The 22310-nt window shown below is 46.4% G+C and overlaps 1 protein-coding gene across 1 annotated transcript in view; it reads right to left on the bottom strand.

The window, feature by feature from the left end:
* Positions 1 to 502: 502 nt before the first annotated feature.
* The window catches only part of ANXA2 (annexin A2), a 58738-nt gene continuing 36930 nt past the window's right edge, over positions 503 to 22310 (bottom strand). The window contains exons 4-13 of the mRNA XM_007533849.3: positions 21539 to 21633; positions 16366 to 16479; positions 12440 to 12530; positions 11167 to 11246; positions 8733 to 8792; positions 6157 to 6250; positions 4789 to 4884; positions 3821 to 3879; positions 2959 to 3081; positions 503 to 869 (exon numbers count right to left, since the gene is read on the bottom strand). Of these exons, the coding sequence (XP_007533911.1) occupies positions 810 to 869; positions 2959 to 3081; positions 3821 to 3879; positions 4789 to 4884; positions 6157 to 6250; positions 8733 to 8792; positions 11167 to 11246; positions 12440 to 12530; positions 16366 to 16479; positions 21539 to 21633 (872 nt within the window). The 3' untranslated portion in view covers positions 503 to 809. The remainder of the gene's footprint in view (positions 870 to 2958; positions 3082 to 3820; positions 3880 to 4788; positions 4885 to 6156; positions 6251 to 8732; positions 8793 to 11166; positions 11247 to 12439; positions 12531 to 16365; positions 16480 to 21538; positions 21634 to 22310) is intronic.

Below are 22310 nucleotides of genomic sequence, written 5' to 3'. Positions count from 1 at the left end.
CACGGCTACAGGTCAGCTTCTTTCTCTCTTTTTTCCCGTCCTACTTCTCCCTTCCTGCTCAATTTTTCTGTCTTTATCCAACATACATACATATATTTTTTAGAAAGGCTGAGTCTTTTCTCTCCTTAAAGAAATGCTTAGTTGAGCCAAGCAGTGGCACACTTGGTAGAGTGCACATGTTACAATGTGCAAGGACTCAGGTTCAAGCCCCTCATTCTCCACCTGTAGGGGGAAGCTTCATGAAGGGTGAAGCAGGGCCGCAGCTGCCTCTTTCTGCCCCCTTTCTATCTCTCCCCTTCCTTCTCAAATTCTGTCTCTATCCAGTAAGTAAATATTTTTTAATGATTCATTAATTAAAAAGCAAATACCTACCCCATTCAAACAGCTCTGTTCTAGATCTTTCTCCCTCTAGCTGACAGTTGAAATACAGCCCACCTGTATGTTGAATTTTTTTTTTTTCTTTTTCTCTTAAGGACAAAACAAACCAAGGTCAACAGTCTGCTTGTTTCTAAAGTAAAAAGTCCGTTTATTCATTGTTTCATGACAAAGGGACACGAGAGGCAAAGGCTTTCACATCATGGATTTCACTTCCAACTCCTTGGAATGTTCATGTCTTTGGCTACAAGGAGATATGGGGGGGAGCGGAGGGGGGCAAAGCAGGCGGTGCTCATGCAACTAAGGGGAGGACAGGGAAACGCTGACGTCATCCGTACAGGGCTGCATGCACGGGAGGCGGTGGGGTGGCGAATGGTTAGCGCAAGCTCGTCTCTAGACCTGTTAGCTGGAAGCGAGGAGCCACTCCCAGCAGCTCAGTCGTCCCCACCGCACAGATACAGCAGGGCCTTCTGGTAGTCACCCTTGGTGTCTTGCTATAAATGGACAATGAAAAAGAGAAAAAAAATCAGCTTCAGTATCAGAGGGAAAAGAATGAAAACTCTGTAGTAACATGCAAGCGGACCCACTAGACAAGCTATTCTTTTTGGTTTTAATTTTTTTTTTCACGACCTTTATGTATTTACTGGATAGAGACAGCCAGAAATCAAGAGGGAAGCGGGAGATGGAGGGGGTGTGCGGGCAGTAGTGCAGTGGGTTAAGTGCACATGGTGCAAAAGTGGCATAAGGACTGGCATAAGGATCCCGGCTCGAGCCCCCAGCTCCCCACCTGCAGGGGGGAGTCGCTTCACAAGCGGTGAAGCAGGTCTGCAGATGTCTGTCTTTCTCTCCCCCTGTCTTCTCTTCTCTCAATTACTTTCTGTCCTATCCAACAATGATAGCAATAACAACAATAATAATAACTACAACAGCGATAAACAACAAGGGCAACAAGAGGATAAAAATAACATCCAGGAGTAATGGATTTGTAGTACAGGCAGAGACCCAGCAATAACCCTGGAGGCAAAAAAAAAAAAAAGGGCAGGGGTAGATAGCATAATGGTTATGCAAACAGACTTTCATGCCTGAGGCTCCAAAGTCCCAGGTTCAATCCCCTGCACCACCATAAACCACAGCTAAGCAGTGTTCTGGTAAAAAAAAAAAAAAAAAAAAAAAAAGGGAGACAGAGAGACATCGCAGCACTGCAGCAAAGCTTTTCCCCCCGCAGGTGGGGACCAGGGACCCGAACCCGGCTCCTTGCTCCCTGTAACAAGTAAGCTCCACCAGGCACAGTCACCCTGCCTGGGCAGGCTATTCCACAGGGAAGACTGGGGGGCCAGGATAAAGAGTAGGGGTCCCTCAGGGACTATGGAAAGGGAGACCCTTTCAGGTCCTGTTATTACTACCAGGAGGAGGGAGCTGGCAGCCATGTGGCAAGGGGCCAGAATGACAGGGCCTGGCCTATTCCAGCTGCAAGGACACCCAACATCACTTTTCTTGGGGTAGCCTTCACCCTTCTGGGGGCTCTTTCTTCCCTGCCAAGTCTGAGTGGCTTGTAGGTTGTAAGGGGCTGCGGGAAGAAACTGAGGAGGCAAGACTCTATCCCCTGTTCTTTAAACATATGCCTTGGCAAACCTGCATCTGTCAACCTCTGCTCTAAGTCCCTCCTTGGGGAGTCACAGGCCTGAGGTCAGAAACTGCAGAATGTTCTAGAAAGGTGGGCAGTGGCTGAATGGACCCTGGCCAGCAGGTACAGTGAACACGATCATGTCTAACGTAGCAAAGGCAGACGAAGCAAACTGATAGGGGAGAGAGGAGTTCAGAGTGTCAGGCCCAGCAAAAAAAGAGTTTTCAAGAAATGTACAGATGACAGAATGTGGAACTGACGGTCAGGGAGGTGGCTCTGTGGGCAGAGCACAGGACTTGCCTGCATGGGCCCTCACTCATTTCCCAGCCCCAGGCACCGCACAAGCCAGAGCAATGCTCTGATTCTTGTTTTCTTATAAAATAAATAAAACCGGGGCCAGGCAGTGACGCACCTGGCTGAGTGCACATGTTACAATGCTCAAGGATCCAGGTTCAAAACCCTGGTGCCCATCTGCAGGGGGAGAGCTTCACGAGTACAGAAGCAGGGCTGTAGGTATCTCTCTCTTCCTCTCTCCCTATCTCCCCTTCCCTCTGGATTTCTCTCTGTCTCTCTCCAGTATATAAAGTTAAAAAAAATGAAAATAAAACTTCTTTCCTTCTTCTTTTTTGAAATAAATGCAACTAGCCTAAGTCTCTTAGGGATTCACGGCATCCCCACCACTACCCCCCCCCCCAGCAGTACTGATTATAATACAGTGAAAGAGCAGACAAAAGAAAAAAGGTTGGCCTGATTCTAGAAGACTCCAGGACAAACTGGAAATTGCCTTTCTGAAATAAATCCCTGCTGTTTGATGGCCAGTGTCTTGTCCCCAGTGAATCAGAAGAGGAGCCTGGTATCCTGCACGTCATCTGGGGTGGGGTCTCTGCATGGGCGGGCAGGGCTGACACAGCACAGGTGTCAGAGCAGGGGGGAGGGAGGGGAGCCGGGGAGGGCCTTACCAGGATGCTCTGGTACAGCGACTTGCCGTAGTTCTTCTTGTATTCTGACCGGATTTTCAACATGTCCACTTCACTGCGGGACACCATGACTCTGATCAGGACCTTGTCGCGAACTCCCTTGCCCTGAGAACCAAGTTGGTGACAATGTGAACTGTGAACATGGGCCCAGTGCCGTTGGTGGCGCATCAAAGCGATACTCTGGTTCTCTCTCGTGTTCAGAAATAAACAGCAGGAGGAAGAAGAGGAGGAAAGCTGAGCTGGGAGGCCCAGTTGGCGGAACTCCACAAGCGTGAAGACCTCAGTTCATTCTCCACACCACACAAAAGCCAACAAGGCCATTAAAGAAGAACCCTGAGTGGGAATCAGACACGATTACCACCTCTCACCCACTGAACTTTCTCTGTGCAACCACAAGGCCCAGCAGAGAGGGGGAGAGAGGTCAGAGCTGACTAGCGCACCCCTGCACCTGGGCAGTGAGGTCTCTCCCTCCACCCGCCAGGCAAAGAGACTTAGCCTGAGGCACAAAAGAAGAAAATCGGGAGTCGGGCCATAGCGCAGCGGGTTAAGTGCACAGGGTACAAAGCGCAAGGACCTGCGTAAGGATCCCAGTTTGAGCCCCCGGCTCCCCACCGGCAGGGGAGTCGCTTCACAGGCGGTGAAGCAGGTCTGCAGGTGTCTGTCTTTCCCCCGTCTTCCCCTCCTCTCTCCATTTTCTCTGTCCTATCCAACAACAATGACAACAATAACAACAATAAAAAACAACAAGGGCAACAAAAGGGGATAAATGAATACAAATTTAAAAAGAAGAAGGAGGAGAAAATCCTGGAGAGGAAACACGGACCGGTCAGCTAGCTGGCCTTACCTTCATGGCATCGTGCAGGCGGTTAGCGAAGTACAGGGGCTTGTTCTTAATACACTGGACTGTGGAGAGAAAGGGTCAGAGATCTAGTTGTGTCTCTCTTATTCACCACTAGGGGGTGTCCTGACTTGGGAGCCCACGTCAGATTCCAGGAAGGGACTCAAAATGGGAAAGGTCTGGGATCAACCTAAACTGGTCTTGGGCTGGCAGAAGCTTAAGATCTCCCCTCTTCCCCTTCTTCTTTCTAGACCTTTCTTCTCCTCCTCCTCCTGGGCAACTCTTCTTCCTACCAGTTGTAAGCCTGTCCCCACTTGCTCATGTCAGATGTATATACTTTTTAAAATTATTATCTTTATTTCTGTGTTGGATAGAGACACTCAGAAATCGAGAGGAAGGGGGAGGTAGAGAGGAAGAGAGACACCTGCAGCCCTGATCCACCACTTGCAAAGCTTTCCCCCTGCAGGTGGAGACTAGAGGCTCGAACCTAGGTCCCTGTGCATTGTAACACATGCGCTCAACCAGGTGCGCCACCACCCAGCTCATATATATAAAATCAGAGATTTAACAGCCATCATGGGTTGGCCCCAGACCTTTCTCATTTTGAGTTCCTTCCTGGAATCTGACTTAGGCCCTAAGTCAAGACAAGAATGTGGATAACAGGGTTACAATTCCACACAGTTCCCACCACCAGAACTCCGTATCCCATCCCCTCCATTGGAAGCTTCCCTATTCTTTATCCCTCTGAGAGTAAGGACCAAAACTCTTCATGAGGTGCAGAAGGTAGAAGGTCTGGCTTCCGTAATTGCTTCTCCGCTGGATATGGATGTATTAAATGAATCCAGTGAAGATGACAGGACAGCCCATATCATGGAAGGCAGCCCACACCCCAAAAACAGTGTTGACAGCAAGGCCAGTCAACCTTTCCCTGGCTTCCGCATCTGACTGGCAGCAGGGAGGAGCCGGCCACTCACCCAGGTGCAGGAAGGCGTTCTCCAGGTCTCCTTTCACCTCCTTCCTGATGCTCTCCTCCATGTCGTAGGGGCTGTAGCCCTTGTACTTTTCAAATACTAAGAAAAAAAAAAAAAGACAAAAGAGTGATTAGACTAAGAGTCATTTGTCTCAGCTGCCGGGACCACCATACAATTTGAAAAGTCATGATATTAAAACAAAATAAAAGGGATGTGGGAGGGCATTCTGGAGGATGATGGGTAGCCATGGAAGATGAGTGGTGAGACAGCTGTCCCTGCCAACCGCCCTGGACGGCATGGTTCACACCTTCTAGTCTGACTTGTCTCCGACTCACTCGAAGGAATCCCACTCAAAGGGCTGGTGTTGGCTTAGTGGGTGAAGTGCACAGCTCACCCTGCATGAGGCCCAGATTTCACCCCCACCAATACACGACAGCACCACGGTTAGCAGTCAAGGGAGCCCCAGGGGTGGCGTAGTCATGTTTTCTCCTCTATCCTCTACAGGATTTTAAAAATATTGGATCTGGGAGGCTGTTGAATGGTACTGATGGTATGGTGTCCGTGCAAAGCCCTCAGTGCATTCGCTGGTGCTGCTTGGGGGAAAAAAAATTCTTCAAGCTGGCAAGAAAATTCAGCTGCATGGATAGTGGACCTACTGTGCCACCCTCGTGCCACCCACATTGGAGCCCGGCCCCCACTGGAGAAAGTCTTAGTGGGATGTGTCTTTCCGTTTCTTCCTCTGTCCTTATCTTTCTCTTTCTATCTGAGAAAAAAAGTCAGTCCAGATCAGTGAAGCCCCAGGCAACAACCAAAGAAAAGAGGGAAAAGAATTTCTTTTAAAATTTTTATTTCTTTCTTTCTTTATTTATTTATTTACTTAACCAGAGCACTGCTCACCTCTGATTTATGGTGGTGCAGGGCATTGAACCTGGGACGTCGGAGCCTTAGGCATGAGAGTCTCTTTACATAGCCATTATGCTATCTCCCCCCATCCAAAAAAGAACTTATTGAAAAGAAAAAAAATAAAAGGAAAGAAAGAAAGGAAAAAGAAAAGAAAGCCACTGTATCTGAAATCCTGAGAAATGGTTCCAGGTCACCGCACTAGTCCGTTATTAACGATCACGGAAAGATAAAGTCATCCCCAGGGAACAAGGGACAGTGAGTGAGCTAAGGCGCCAAGCACAGAAGATGTGATGGAAAGAAGGACCCACAATGGGCAGGAAGGGTGAGCAGAAGTGGTAGAGGAGAACAGCTGAGGTTATGGGACCAGCTGGCCCCGGCCACCCCAGCCCCAGAGCAGACACCCACCCAGCCGCCTAAGGAGACCACTCATTTCAGCCCTCAGCTCTGAGGCCTCAGCCCAGTCCTCACCTCTCTGGAGGTGACACACGCTTCTCTCAGTCATGATGCTGATCCACTTGGGGACGTCGGTTCCTTTCCTCTTCACTCCAGCGTCGTAGAGCTCCTATGAGGACAAGCAGCCAAGAAAGTCAGCCGTGTAGGGAGCCGCCAGGTCACAGAAAATGTCATGCAAAAAGGTAAAAATAAAACCCACACAACACTCAAACATTCACAATACCACATGGGAAAGGAAAGGAGACAAAAATCACAGCCCGGAAACTACCATGACTGCATCCTGACCTCCCTGGGAGCATGACCTCGTCTGCATGTCTCAGAACCTCACCTCTCCAGAGCCCTACCCCACCAAGGGAAGATAAGAGACAGTCTGGGGGTGTGGACTGACCTGCTATGTGCAACAGAGAAGCAATTACAGAAGCCAGAACTCCTTCCTTCTGCACCCCCCAAAAAGAATTTTTTAATATTTATTTATTTTCCCTTTTGTTGACCCTGCTTTTTATTGTTGTAGTTATTATTGTTACTGATGTCGTCGTTGTTAGATAAGACAGAGAGAACTGGAGAGAGGAGGGGAAGACAGAGAGGGGGAGAGAAAGACAGACACCTGCAGACCTGCTTCACCGCCTGTGAAGCGACTCCCCTGCAGGCGGGGAGCCGGGGGCTCGAACTGGGATCCTTACGCAGGTCCTTGCACTTGCTTTGCACCCTGTGCACTTAACCCGCTGCGCTACCGCCCGACTTCCCCCAGAAGAATTTTGATCCATACTCCCAGAGGGCTCTGAACCCCAACTCCGCTGCGTCATGGGCAGAAAGGGGCTATTTGAATCCAAAGTACCGACGGTGAGCAGTCTCCCTTCAGACACGGAAGACAAGCGCAGGGCCAGACTGTTCCTAAGGTCCAAGGATGCACCTCATTCCTTGAACACCAGAAGGGGGATCTAAGAGTTTCGATTTAGACCCAGCAGTGTGCACACAACACGCTCAACAGAACCCCCAGCCTCTTCTTCCCCCTCCACTTTCAACAGCAAATAATCTGGTCTTTGTGGCCTGAAGAGAGCTACGAATCCACCCACTCCCAAGGTCCTTAGAGACTCAGGATATGATATTGCTGTGGCCAATGAAGCCAGTCTAACCCTTTCTCAACTTCCAGAAAATTAAAGGGCTACAAGTAATGTTGCAAACTGCAGGGAAGGGAGGAGAAAAACCCAGAGTAAAACTTGAGCTGATTGGGTGTATTGCACCAAAGCAAAGGATTCTGGGGAAGGAGGGCAGAGAGATGGGTGGGGGAGAGGGGCTTTCAGGTCCTGGGCTATGATGGTGATGGGAAGGATCTAAGTTGGAGGTGAGAATGTTTTCTCAAAAGAAAATTTATCATCTTTATTTACTGGATAGATAGCCAGAAACTGGGAGGGAAGGGGGGGGGATAAAGAGGAAGAGAGACAGAGAAACACCTGCAGCACTGCTTCACCACTCATGAAGCTTTCCCGCCTGCAGGTGGGGACTGCGGACTTGAACCTGGGTCCTTGCGCATCGTAACATGTGCGCTCAACCAGGTGCGCCACCACCCAGCCCCTGAGTTGAGAATGTTTTACAGATATCTATCACGGCGATATGAGAATCGTACCCATGTGCCAACAACTGTAGCGTATACCATTAACCTTCCAATAAGAGGAGGAAGTGGAAGAGGAAGAGGAGGAATAGGAATAGGAGAGCACAAGGGCAGATGCTTATTCAATGACCTCCAACCTCTGGGAACTGCAAAAACCACTAGATTATAAAAAAAAAAAAAAAACCAACTAAAATGACTTTGAGTTCATCTTGGGAAATGCTCTGAGGAAGCTGTAGGCCATGAGGGAAAGTGTGCCCTTTCATAGCGGTGGGAATCAGTGTAGCAAAGAGTTCTCAGTGGCGATGGGACTAGAAGCGGCCAAGGTTCTGCTCAGCTGGACAAGGAGAGTCCCTGTTGCCTGCCATCTCCTCCACCATGAAGCTAGCCTCTCTGTCCACAGCTGCACCTCTGTCATCTTTTATTTCCCCAGGTTGCTTTGCTGGAGCAACTGGACACAGTGTACACATTGTGGTCTCAGACCCTGTGGAAGCTTCCATATAAGCAAACCCAGAAGGAGTGTATGAGAGTCAGGCACTGGTCCTGTCCCTCACACCAGCATGACAGAGAAGATCTCTTAGGATCACTTTTGTTGTTTTGAAAGTGAAAGCAGACCCCCCCCCCCCAAACAGTGTTGACATTCCTTGCTTTCAAAGGTGGAGGCCACTTCCTCTCCTGCTGAGTGTGGTCTAGAAGGTGATGAACAGATGATGAACAGATGTGTGGCAGAAGACATAGGGTGTAACTACTGAGATTTGCTCAAAAAAGGCATTTAGCTTCTTTCTGGTTTTGAAACCTCACAAGAGGCCTTGAACCTGAACCGCCTAACTGTGCCCTTCCTAATTCCTGACCCAGAGAAACTGAAGAATAATATCTGTTAATAGAAGCCACTAACTTTGGAGGGTATCTGTCACACAGGATGGTCACTATATAGAATATCCAGTTACCAGAAGACAGAAACTCAAATCCCAAACTCAGTACTTACCCGGGCGTCTTGGTCAATCAATTCATAATCAATAACAGAGCCATCCTCTGCCCGTCTACCCTATAGAAAAGAAGAAGATTTGGAACATCCAGTATATATTTTGTATTGTTTAAAACTGAAAATACTATTATTTCTATTCAGTTACTTAAAACTAAAAATGTCATATATGCTAACAGTAAGTTATTATTATTGATTTAAAAGTTACTAATTTACTGAAGGCATATCCTCATTTAAATTTCTTCTTCTTTTTGAAGCCTATACAAGAAAATCGGACTACCCTGAGAGAAAAGAACAAGAATGGAAGTATCATGCTCCCCAACTCCAAACTATAGTACTGTTGGTCTGCTTCTAATTCTGCTTCTAAGACCCCTTCTGTTTTGATCATCGTGTTAGGTTCGCTTGCATTGCTTAACACTGTGGTCTATTTACATAACCATTGTTTTGTTTGAGACCCGCACTGGTTTAATCCCCACTAGTTCGCGCTTTTTCCACTCCGCCCCCTCTCCTAGTCACATCCTGTTTTCCACCGTTTAATCCCCACTGGTTCTCGCGCTTTACCTTCTCCCCACCCCCCATCCTACCTATTTCCTCTTCCGACCTGACACTTCTGCCTCAGGAGATATAAAGGCCAGGATTTTCTAATGAATAGAGATTTAGATAGATTGCACTGCATTCTCACTCATCAATACAGATTGAACTGTGTTCCCAGCTCAGCCATGAGTCCCTGGTCATCTGTCTCCCAACCGTGAAGCTAGCCCAGCATACTACAAAGCTATAGTAACTGAATCAGTATGGCATTTAGAATAAAAACAGACACAAAGATCAATGGACTAGAATTTAGAACCCAGAAATTAATCCTCACACAAATGGACAGTTAATTTATGGCCTTTTGATATGACATAGATGGAGCTGGAAGGGAAATAAACTAAACAAAATAAACCAGAAAGAGAAGGTCAAAACATGGACATCTCACTCTTATGTTGCGTATCAGAAGAAAAAAAAAAAGTAAAGGAATAACCCAAAACAATCTGTGAGACTCTGAAGCAGAGCTGAGTTGACAAAAGTGAAAGGGTCAGTGGCACATCGTGGTGCTGGGTGTGGTGAGGTGACACACAATTTGGGAGGTGAATCATCCACCGAACATGGATACTGTCTCGTAAACCACTGTCTAAATCAGTGAGTCAAAACCAAATGGAAAACCAAGGACTGGCGAGACAGCTGAGGCAATGGATTAAGGGTGAATCTCACTGCCACCACCCTCCTCCCTCACTGCCCTGGGTTCAGTATCTTAGAGAATCCTCCTCCCAAAATTTCTTCTTAGGTTCTTCCCTCCAGCAGCTTACAGCACAGATAGAGGAGGAATCAGCACAGGGCAAATGGCAGGGCTGAGGAGTGATCTATGGTTCTAAGAAGAGGTGGACTGCAAGTAAGAGAGAAATCTGACAGACAGCAGTGTGGGAACAGAGCCACTGGGAGGTGAGTCAGATGAGACTGGAAGGGAGGCTGGGTTCACAGGTGGGATGAACCAGTCTGGAAGGAGTGGAGGTGTTGTCTGGCAGGCCAGCAGGCAGGCAGGAAAGAGTCCTAGGAAGCATGGCTGTGAGGAATAGCCTGGGACAAAGGAAGCGTTGAGGTAGCTGAGGGCTTGCATCTGATGCAGCAGAAGTGGGATTTGATCAAGGTGAAACCGTGGAAGAAAATTTCAAGGGCAGGGAGGGGGGAGTAAATAGCATCATGGTTGTGCATGAGATTCTCATGCCTGACACTCCAAAGTCCCAGGTTCAATCCCCCGCACCACCAAAAACCAGAGCTGAACAGTGCTCTGGTTAAAGAGAGAATTTCAATATGATGGTGACAGGTAACACACAGGGTGGGTGGAAGAAAAAAAAGCCAGGGAGGGTGTCAGTGATGGAGACGTGAGGAGGCCAGTCAGGGCTTCTGGAGAAAATTAATCCTCTTTCCTTCTCTGGCATGCAGACTTTAAACTGCTCGCCGGCCAGAACTCCATCTCAGACAGCAAATGCCTCTCCTTCCACGGTGATGTGCTGACAAGGCCACGTAAAGTCTCCAGCCAAAGGAGTCTGCAGGCAAATCCTCCCATAGAAGGAACAGGAGAAAGAAACAAGAGGGACACTTTCTCCCAGAGCCTGTGTGACCACAGATAGAGGTGCAGTGACCTTCCCGGGTCACTCGCACATATGCTTGGGCCAGTAATTCAGAGCTGCCTGCTTCTCCTATGGCTCTCCAAGTCCACTTGACCATATGCTTTCCCAGGATAAGAAATCCCATTATATTAAAAAAAAAAAGGGGGGGGGGAAGCTGAGTTACTCAGACAGCTGAAGAAGCTGGGGATTTACTGTCTCCCAAGTAGAAAGTAAGGTCTGTGACCTGCCTCGGAGAGGGTCAAGGACAAAGAGAGAAGTCAGACACCAACCTTTGCGAGGGCGACCATCAGCTTGCGGAAGTCACCCGATGTGTCAGAGATGATGTCCTTCTCCAGGTCGGTCTTGTACACTTGGAAAAGAACACAACTCCTTTGACATTTCCTGTCTGTACAGTCAGCCAGCTGCCCACCCCCCAAGAGCCCCAGCTCGCTGTCTCCAGGAAACAGAGATAACTACAGCAGCATGAATACATCACCCTGAACATAGGTGGGCGCTCCGGGGTGAGCGCTGGTAAAACTGGAGTCAGGGTTATTAGTTAATGACATGGGCACTTGGGACTGGGTCAAAATCACAGGCTTGCCTTTTACCAGTGGCCTCTACTGCAGCTAAAAAACACTGGCTTCCCACCTCCTTGATCAGAAATGTTCATTTGACCGTCACAAAATTTGGAGGGCTAGCTCCACACACATCAGTGTGCTTCCTGCTCCACTAGTTGGGAATGTGCACAGTAGCAAACACTAATAGGAAATCCAATAGTGCTTTGGAATGAATTTGTATTTTATTATTCAAAAAAGTATCTGACGGCAACATTTCTGGACTACCCATAGGCTCCTCTGCATAGTGGTACAGTCAGGACTGAAGGCTTCTGGTAGCAATTATCTACAGTTCAGAGTTGAGGATCTCTCTCTCTCTCTCTCTTTCATTTTTTGCCTCCAGGGTTATCGCTGGGGCTCTACGAATCCACTGCTCCTGGAGGCCCTTTCTCCCCCCTCCTTTATTGGATAAGACAGAGAGAAACTGAGAGGGGAAGAGGTAGATAGGGGGAGAGAGAGAGAGAGAGAGAGAGACATCTGCAGATCTGCTTCACTACTTGTGAAGCAACCCCCCTGCAGGTGGGGAGCCAGAGGCTCAAACCTGGTCCTTGCACTAAGTACTAAGTGTGCTTAACCGGGGGTGCCACCGCCCGGCACCCAGAGTTGAGAATCTCCAGCAGAGACTGGACAGTGAACTGAGCCCAGGCCTTAATGTTTTTTACTTTCCTACTTCTCCTCACTGAGTCTTTCCTTCACCACTTTTGTTTTCTCTCTGCCTTTATCCCTTTTGCAGACTTCTAACTGATACAGTCATCAAAATCCAAGCCATAAACAGGTGGAGGACAGGAACTCGGTCAAGTAACTGCTCCAGGTTCCTCACTGCGGCATATGGCAAGACGCTTCTGCTCATGTGCCATCCGGGCATCCTCTCTTGAATAGACCCAGGAAGAGGTATCGTCACGGGAGTGATGGCGGGAGGGGAACGCATTCCGGAACGAGGACTACTCACTTTCCTTATAGACTCTGTTAATTTCATATAGCTCCTGGTTGGTCCTGGAGCAGATGATCTCGATGAGGGACTCCTCGTCCGTCCCCAGCCCCTGTAAAGTACAACAGAGACAATCAGCAAGAAAATGCTTTCTGGTGACCAGCCGACACCTCTGAGCTCAGTCAGGTAAGTTGCAAACATGGGTTCAGTCTTTTGGCATATTTCTTTCTATACTCCTGCGGGGGGGGGGATTCTAGGCTCTCTTCCTCAAACACAAAGTAAGGTTGCATTCTGTCGTTTTACAATATAATTTATATACCAGGATACAATTCCGTAGCATGATAGAAAAACACGTGTGTGTGTATTTGAATGCCTATCTATTTGATTATCTTTATTTATTGGATAGAGACAGCCAGAAATCGAGAGGGATGGGAGAGTTAGAGAGGGGGAGAGACAGACACCTGAAACACTGCTTCACGACTGGCAAAGCTTTCTCCCTGCAGGTGGGAACCAAGGTATCAAACCCAGATCTTTGTGAATAGTAACATGTGTGCTTAACCAGATGCACCACCACTAGCCTCCAGAATGCATATATATAAATATACATGTATATATATTTGAATGCATATATAACTGAATGCATATTCATGGCTATATATATGTGTATATATATCAGAATTTTAAAATGTTACATATATATATGGAAGAGACAATGAATGCACCAAAGTGAAAAAGTGGTTGGAGTGATGGGTTTATTAAAATAAGTAACCTTTTTTAGGGAGTCAATCAGTAGTGCAGTGGGTTAAGCGCAGGTGGAGCAAAGTACAAGGACTGGCAGAAGGATCCCGGTTCAAACCCCAACTCCTCACTTGCAGGGGAGTCACTTCACAAGTGGTAAAGCAGGTCTGCAGGTGTCTTTCTTTCCCCCCTCCCTGTCTTCCCCATGTCTCTCCATTTCTCTCTATCCTACCCAACAACAACGATGTCAATAACAACAACAATAACTCCAACAAAGGCAACAAAAGGGAATAAATGTTAAAAAAAAGTAACCTTTTTCTTATTCCTAATTTTCTTGAATTTTCACTTTCTGTAATACTCACCTTATTTTAATAGATAAAAATAATATTCTTCATGGGTGAATTCCACTCTGCAAATGGATAATAAAGGAACCTGGAAACTTGAAGCTGTCATTTTCAGCCAGTGTCATTAGATTGGAATAAGATATTCTTCCTTGCTCCCTTTCTCTCTCTCTCTCTCTCTCTCTCTCTCTCTTTCTCTCTCTCTCTTTCTCTGCCTCTCTCTCTCCTTTCACCAAAGACAGGTATAGACAACATAAAAATTTTAGCTTTGCCTCTTTGAAATGTAAAATTGGGTTCATGTTAAAAATTTCATTCTTGTACTTCCATTTTCACTTGATTACCATGCAATCTCCGGGCATTTTAGGGGAAGCAGAAGGAAATAATTTAATGCCAGAGCAAACCAGACACCAATGCTTTATTAAGAAATAAGAAACTGATGGATCATGTCTTCACATTTAATATGTACACTCCTGAGCATACCAGATAGGTTGAAAGGCCTCAATGAAACATGTATTTCAAAGCCAGCTTCATGATCAAAGTCAAGATTTAATAATCAGGATTCTCTAATTCTTGTCTTCTGAATATGGAAATATCACTTTGAACTAACTAGAATTACAACTGTTTAAAATGTAAATCAATTATAAGGTGTTAATACAATAAGAAATCGACTTATCCACATGAAAAGTGTGTCAGCTATTAATTAAACTTATTAGAGTTTATGTCCCTCCTGGAAAGAAAAAAAGCCATTTGTACAATCTAAGCTAAGCCTCAGGTTACTGGTTAATTTTGAGTTTCATTCTTAATCTAATCTATGAACTAATATCTCTTCTTCCAGAGTTTTCTAATCATGATCTGTAGAGGTTCTGATGAAGATGAAATTTCTTCCCATCTTAGCAAAAGGTCTACACAGCATTCTATACCAATGTTATCAAATGATTGCTGAGGTCTTTTATATATATTCTAAAACGGCTAAATGTAGTCATTGGTCAATCTAGTCTAAACATTTCTATGTTGGAAAAAGTGCTTTATGTTGACAGATTTAGCAATATCAGATTTTCTTTTTCATCACTGATGATCAAGTATTGATATCTAGCAGCCAGGTGGTGGCGCACCTGGCTAAATGCACACATTACAGTGCACGAGGACCCAGGTTCAAGCCCCCTGCTCCCTACCTGCAGAGGGAAAGCTACAAAAGTGGTGAAGCCAAGCTGAGGGTGTCTGTCTCTTTCCCTCTCTATCTCCTCCTCTCAGTTTCTCTCTGTTTCTATCCAACAATAAAATTAAAAAAATTAAATACAGTATTGAGGTCTGAGGATTCTAATAGCAGAATTCTCTTTAAATTGAAAGGTGACCTTGATTATTCCCAAAACTTGGTTCGTGGTCTTCACGGACTGCCCTCAATTCCCTCACAAGGGCAACATCCACTGAAACATATGGCAGATGCTGCCCTGGTATTGCCTGAAGTCAAAACAGATTTTTTTTTTTTTAAGAGCAGAATTCAGTTAATGTCACCTGGAGCTTTATGGATTTCAGAAGGGTACTCGACTGTGAGAGCTAATGGAAGAGTTGGTGGGAGGTCAAAGAGTCAGTAGTCAAAGTCCCTTTCACTGGGCCCAATGACACAGAACATCGCAGTGACTGACGGCTCAAGTGGGTCTATTTTGAGTCACAAATAGCTAGTAATGGATACTCACCAAACCACAAGTATCGGAACTCAATGGGTTCTTGATAAAAACAGGCTAACCTGACAAAGTGATGCTGCTTCACTGGGAAACAGGAGAGGCTGGCTCATCTAATCAAAGCTTCTAAGACTTTCTCTTCAAGATTTTTTTTTTTTGAGATTAAATAACAAATCCTTCAGCTGCCCTGAGTTCTCAAGTCCCCGGCCCTGAAAGCCAGGTGTGGCAACGGTCTCATTCTTGTGGGAGACTCTGCAGAAAGGAATGACAACTGAACTGTGACATTACCTCTGCCCACAGGCTGACAGCTGGGACTTTCCATCATGCAGGCAGGCCTCACAGAAGACACAGACTTGAGAGGTTCACAGCTTCCTTCCCCTAATGCCAGAGGCTTTGCCCAGTGCCACCAGCAGAGGGCAGTCTCGGATTATTCAAAGCCCTTCCGACACTCAGCAGTAAAAGGCGCCTGTGCTCTACTGTACTATGAACTTAAGTTTCATGTATCTTCTTCACTCATCTAACATTTGGTGCTTGAGGAACACACAGAGATTCGGGGGTGTCTCAGCTGGACATTTGACTCTAATTTCTATGCTCAAAAAAAAAAAAAAACCCTTTACCAAAGAAGACATGTACCATTGGAATATGTGAATGAAAACACACGTACCACAGCCAACCTGAAATCATCACTGTGATATCCTCATGTTGCCCATATTTCATTCAAACAGTGGGACAGGCAAGGGTGCGAGAAGTCTTCAAGAGAACCTAGGCAGAACTTTTAAGCTTCGCTTCACAAAAGCTCTTGAGTTTTACTTTTGCCTTTTAAGATCACAACAAATCTCTCTTAAGAAGGAAGTGTAATCAAGGAAATAGTTTTTGCAAATGGTATCCCAATTGCCCAGGTGCCAGGCAGTAGCAGCTGGTACTGTAACTGACTTCTCAGCAGCACAAAATGTCTTTACAAGTCTTTAAAAAAAAAAAAAAAGGAATTGAAATATTTTTGGTACAAATCCTGAGACTTAGAGCTTCAGTTCATTTAAAAAAAAAAAGTTCCAAATGAGAATTCATCAAAATGAAAAATCACCTAATTATGCTCAGCAAAAAATAAATAAATAAATAAATAAATAAATAAAGCTGCAATTCGCAAGTATTGACAGCGGACTCGACAGGCTGTCGCCTCTCACACGTGTACCTTCATGGAGGCCTTGAGCTCCGAAGCGTCGTACTGAGCAGGTGTCTTCATGAGCCCCAAAATCACCGTCTCCAGGTTGCCAGACAGGGCTGACTTCAGTGCTGGTGCAAGTTCCTTCAGAAAGACAAGAAAGGACACTGAGAATATGTGTGTGTTGTGGGGCGGGACACACACACACACACACACACACACACACACGAATATTCATGTTAACTCCAGTGAGTGACACCAGAGGGGAGCTGTTTGCAAAACAGGGGTCTTGGGTCCAACTCTTCTTTCAGGTATTCCCTGGAACAGACTCCAGGGTGAGAATCAGAGACGAATAGACATTATGACGGCAAATAAGCAAGCTGATTCAATGCCCCCCCCCACCCCCTAGTCACTAACAGGAAACCAGAGCAGTAGGAAGTCCTGGTCCGGAAGTCCTCAGGAAGCTCTGCAGACCATGCACTACCCAAGGTCAAGGTCCCTGCTAAGAGGAGAGGGTTTGAGAGAGTGCCCTCTGGGGAAGCTGGGGCCTTGGGATCCACTGGCCTCTTCCCATACAGGCAACTGTGCAAACACACCAGGGATGGCTCCTGGAAGTCTCCTGACAGAATTGGAGGCTCCATCGTGGGTGGAAGTGATAGAATTCTCCTGTGCAAAACATTCTATTGGAAGCCAAGAAAAACTATTTGCCCATACCAGATTGGAGCTGTGGAGATTGATGGAGATGATGGGGGACCCTCAATTTCCTTCTTAACTCCCTCAATGCATATGTAAGAAGTAAAAGTATGCCATTTCTTTTTTTCCCAACAGGGTTATTTATCGTCGGGGCTCAGTGTCTACTCTACTCTGCTCTTGGCAGCCATTTTTTCCTTTTTTCTTTTCTATTTTATTTGATAAGAGGAAGAGAAATTGAGAGGGGAGGGGAGACAGAGAAGGCGAGAGAAAGAGACACCTGCAGACAGTCACTACTTGTGAAGTTCCCCCCACACACAAACCCCACAGGCGGAACCCAGGTCGTCTCTGTGCATGGAAACGTGTGCTCAACCCAGTGGACCACGGCCCAGCCTTTTTGTAAAATGATTTTTAACAGAGTCATGGAATGAAGTCAGGGACTCATGCATGGTCCCTCCATGACGTTATTTCCCTGGCCCAATCTTCATTCTTTATTTCTCTTCAGAGGGAGAAAGACAAGACAGAAAAAGAAGACACCTTATCGCTCAATAACCCATGAAACTCCTCTGGTAGCATCCACAGTGCTTCCATGTGGTGCAAGAACTTGAAACCAGGGCCTCACACACAGCAAGGCGTGTGCTGTATGTACCAGGTGAGTTATCTCCCAAACCCCTTCACTGAATCTATTTTTAAGGGTTCTGCTGTCAACCATGAATACAGATCTGAAGTCAGAGGTTAAAGTGAGCATCTGCAGACTGATAGCCCAGTTCAATGTGGCTTTTCCTAAAGCTTCATCTGGAATAAAATCTCCTACGAATTGTGGATACGGACAAGTGAACTTCCCCCACTGCAGTACTCTTTCCTAAAATAGTTTTACCACCTGACTTTTTAAAAATGTTAATCGAGAGGGAAGAGGGAAGAGAGAAAGAGAGACGCCTACAAGATTGCTTCACCACTTATGAACTTCTCCCCTGTAGGTGGGGACTGGGGGGCTTGAACCTGGGTCGTTGCATCGTGGTAAAGTGGACGCTCTACCAGGTATGCCGTCACCTGGTCCTCCTCTTTTCTTTCTCTCCTTCCCCTTCTCTCCCTCCTTTCCTGGAACTGCTTTCTAGAAACAGAACCGACCACGTTTAACTCCCACCACCACCACCACCCAACCATGCTCTGTGGGCACTAAAAAGGTGACATATAGCCTATGTCAGAATCTTCTCGAATCATTCGCAGCTGTCGAGAACTGTGACAGAGCTCACGTCATCTGGCCCAACTCTTCAGCCCGTTTTCTCCTTCTCAACAGCCTTCACACACAGCTGTTAGGAGGGGATTTTGAAAGCCATGCCTTCCAATTAGAGAAGTGACATTTAATTTGGAACTTTGAGGTTGGGGCTTTTAAAAAATTTTTTTTTATTTATTTATTTACTATTGGCTAGAGACAGAAAGAAATTGGGGAGGGAGGGGGAGACGGAGACAGAGAGACACCTGCTGCCCTGCTTCACCACTTGTGAAGCTTTTCCCCTGCAGGTGGGGACCAGGGGCTTGAATCTGTGTCTGTGTGGTTGGATCCTTTCAAACCAAATCTGCCCTTGACACTCCCTTCCACACATTCTCTGTCTGACCCTAGCATCCACTGCCTTCCCTCAGTTCTACAAGGAGCCCTCTCTCTTGGAGTCCAACTTCCTTATTCTCTAAATTTTAGCACAGAGTCTTAGGCTTCACAGAAGCTCTGGGAATGTTTGATAAACACAACAACTCTTTTCCTGGAGATAACTGGCAGCTGCTTGAATCCTCTCTCCCAGAACCACTGCAATTCTCCTAGCCTCGCCCATGCAGTTCAAGTTGACTATCAAGGCAGTCTGGATCCATGTCTCTAAAGTGCTCTGCAATACATGACTTCTTTAACACACACCTCAAAATAAGCATTACTGGTAGGAGCACATGTCTTGCAGTGCACAAGGCCCTGGGTTCACATGAGGGTCCCAGTACCACATGAGGGTGCCATGAACAGCAAGTCCATGGATGGTAAAGCAGTGCCTTGTTTTCTCTCTCTCTCTCCTATATGTTCTATATACTTTATTCTAGGCATATAGAATTTTTAAAACATAGGCTGGAGGGAGGTTGCTCAGTGAGCAGAGTGCAGGACTTGCAAATTGAAGGCCGTGCTGGAGAAGTGCCCTGGTTTCTCTCTTTCTCATGAAATGGATTTTTTTTTTAAAGCCTAAAGCAATTGAGCTTGCAAGGAAGTTGCTCAATGATACTGTACATTGATGAAGCCCTCAGTTTATTCCTCCGTGGTGCATTGGAAAAGAAAAGAAAAGAAAAGAAAAAAAGGTTTCCTGACTAGTTTATCTTTCTGTAAAAGATGAAGGTGAGAAGAGGCACCATGAGCCAAGAGGAGTTAGCCAGGAGCTAACTCCTGGGCTCTGCAAGTCTTGGAGGCCACTGAACCCATGATGACCATAGCAGTATCTTCTCTCCTACAAGGTACCTGAGCTGTTTCCTGTTTAGCTAATTTGAAATCAAGAACCAATCTTCTGTGTACACTGTGAGCTGTGTGTTTCCAGATGAGATCCTGGAACTCTCCCCCACCCCCAGAGACTGAGGGAACAACTACAGACACACATTCGAAGAGGGTGGGGCCTTCTGCTCCAAATGGATCTTGGTTCCGACAGATCCCAGGTCTTTCTGAAAGGAGTGGAGAAATGAACCCACCCTCCACGCTTCACTGCAGAAGATTAATAGAGGCCGCCTCAGAAGAAGAATTTTAATGCACAGGAGATGAAGGAAGCCAGTTGTCTTTCTATCTGTGTTCCCTTCCAATGATTTGGAGAAGAGAGGTTCGGGGTGGGGGTGGGGATTGGGAGGGCCTGATCAGAGTCAGGGTGGTTGTGTCAACCCTAAAAAGAACAGAAGCGGGAGTTGGGCGGTAGTGCAGCGGGTTAAGCGCACGTGGCACAAAGCACAAGGACCGGCATAAGGATCCTTGTTCGAGCCCCCGGCTCCCCATCTGCAGGGCAGTCGCTTCACAGATGGTGAAGCAGGTCTGCAGGTGTCTGTCTTTCTCTCCCCCTCTCTCTCTGTCTTCCCCTCCTCTCTCCATTTCTCTCTGTCCTATCCAACAATGACAACGGCATCTATAACAACAACAATAATAACTGTAACAACAATAAAAAGACAACAAGGGCAACAAAAGGGAAAATAAATAAAATTAAAAAGAAGAAGAACAGAAGCTCTTTGCTGAGTCCTTCCAGTTCACTTCCGTTTTAGTGAGGAATGAAAGTGAGTAAAATTTCCGGGGGGGGCGGGGGGCAGTGGTGCACCCAGTTAAGTGCACATAGTATGAAGTGCAAAAGGACCCCACACAAAGATCTGGGTTCGAGCCCAACCCCTCTCCCCTCCCTCCCCACCTGTGGGGGGTGGTTCGTTTCACAAGTAGTGAAGCAGGTTTGCAGGTGTCTATCTTTCTCTCTCACTCTCTACCTCCTCCTACTCTCTCAATTTCTCTCTGTCCTGTGCAATAAAATGGGAAAAAAATGGCCGCCAGGAGCAGTGGATTCATAGTGCTGGCATGGAGCCCCAGTGATACAATCTTAGAGGCAAAAATATATAAATAAAATAAAATAAAATAAAGTTTCCTGGGAGCATGTCAAAATAGAGACTGCACACAGATGAGGCTGGTCTGTAACCACTGGTAGACAACAAGCCAAGAAAAAAAAAAAAAAAAAACCCTAAGACCCTTTTAGACCATGGGAGCACTCTTGAGAAAGAAGAGTCTGTCTGTTTCACTGCCAGCTCTGAAGAACGCATGAGCTTAAGGGCTTAAGCGTTTAAGAGACAGCTCACTTGGCAAGGCAACTGCTTTGTCATGCCCGAGAGCCAGGTTCAAGTCCCATGGCACTGGGGGTTGAGGGGTGGGGGGGGTAGCTTTGTTGCTGTGGTCTCTCTCTGTTTCTATCAGAAAAAGTGGCCTGCCTCAGTGAAGAATTTGTATGTGTGTTTTGTTTAGTTTTTGTTAACCAAGGGAATGGCTTGGGTGATGTGCCTGTTCTATTCCATTGTTCCCAGAAGATATTGATCTTTTTGTAGAGGGAGAGAGAAAGTGAAAGGAAGAGAAAGAGGTGGGGTGAGAAGGGAAGAGAGAAAGAGAAAGAGAGGGAGAAAGGAAAGGAGGGGAAAAGGAAGCACTGCTCTACCATGTGTGAAGCTTTTCCTTTGCAGGCAGGGACTTGGGACTTGAACCCAGGTCCTTGCACATGGCAATGTGTGTACTCTCCTGGGTGCACACCCCTCAGGTGTGGTCTTCCGGTACAAGACCCAAGCACTCTGAAGTCTGTGTGTGAATGAAATAGAGAAAGAAAAGAGAGACAGACAGGCTACTATTACAAGGATGCAAGAGTTAAAACCTTGGATACCTATCATTCCAGAAGGCGTCTGCTGCTAGGAACCAGAATTCCAGTCAACAAAAAGCAATGGCTGAAGAAGCAAAACTCTACAAGGGAGGTCTTCCACCCCCTACCTTTTTGGTCCTTCGCTGGTAGGCAAAGGCAATATCCTGTCTCTGCTCATTGCTGCGGTTGGTCAAGATATTGACGATGGTGACCTCATCCACACCTATGGAAGCAAAGTTGTGAACAGTTACTCAGACATCGGCCATAGTCCTCTAGTAATGAAGATTTGAAGCAGAAGACACACTGCTTTCCAAACGGAGATAGATGGCACCAAGATCTGCTCTATGTAGTCTGGAGAAGTCTCAGAAGGCTAGAAGTAGACCTACCCCTATGACCCTGCAATTCCTCTCCTGGGGATAGGTCCTAAGGAACCCAACATACTCATCCATAAAGATGTGTGTAAACCTATGGTCATAGCAGCACAATTTATAATACCCAAAACATGGAAGCCATCCAAGTGCCCAACCACAGACAAGTGGCTGAGCAAGTTGTGGTCTATATACACCATGGAATACTACTCAGCTGTTAAAAATGGTGAATTCACCTTCTTTACCCCATCTTGCATGGAGCTTGAAGGTATTATGTTGAGTGAGATTAGTCAGAAGCAAAAGGATGAATGAGATAATCTCACTCACAGGCAGAAGTTGAAAAACAAGACCAGAAGGGAAAACTCTTAAGCAGAACTTGGACTGGAGTGGGTGTATTGCACCAAAGTAAGACTCTGGGGAGTGGGGGGGGAGGGTTCAGATCCTGGAACATGATGGCAGAAAAATACCTACTGGGGGTTGTATTGTTATGTGAAATGTTATATATCTACAAACTATTGTATTTTACTGTCGA

This window comes from Erinaceus europaeus, chromosome 16, assembly GCF_950295315.1.
Source record: "Erinaceus europaeus chromosome 16, mEriEur2.1, whole genome shotgun sequence".
Lineage (NCBI taxonomy): Eukaryota > Metazoa > Chordata > Mammalia > Eulipotyphla > Erinaceidae > Erinaceus > Erinaceus europaeus.
This window is presented reverse-complemented; position numbering and strand designations above follow the sequence as displayed.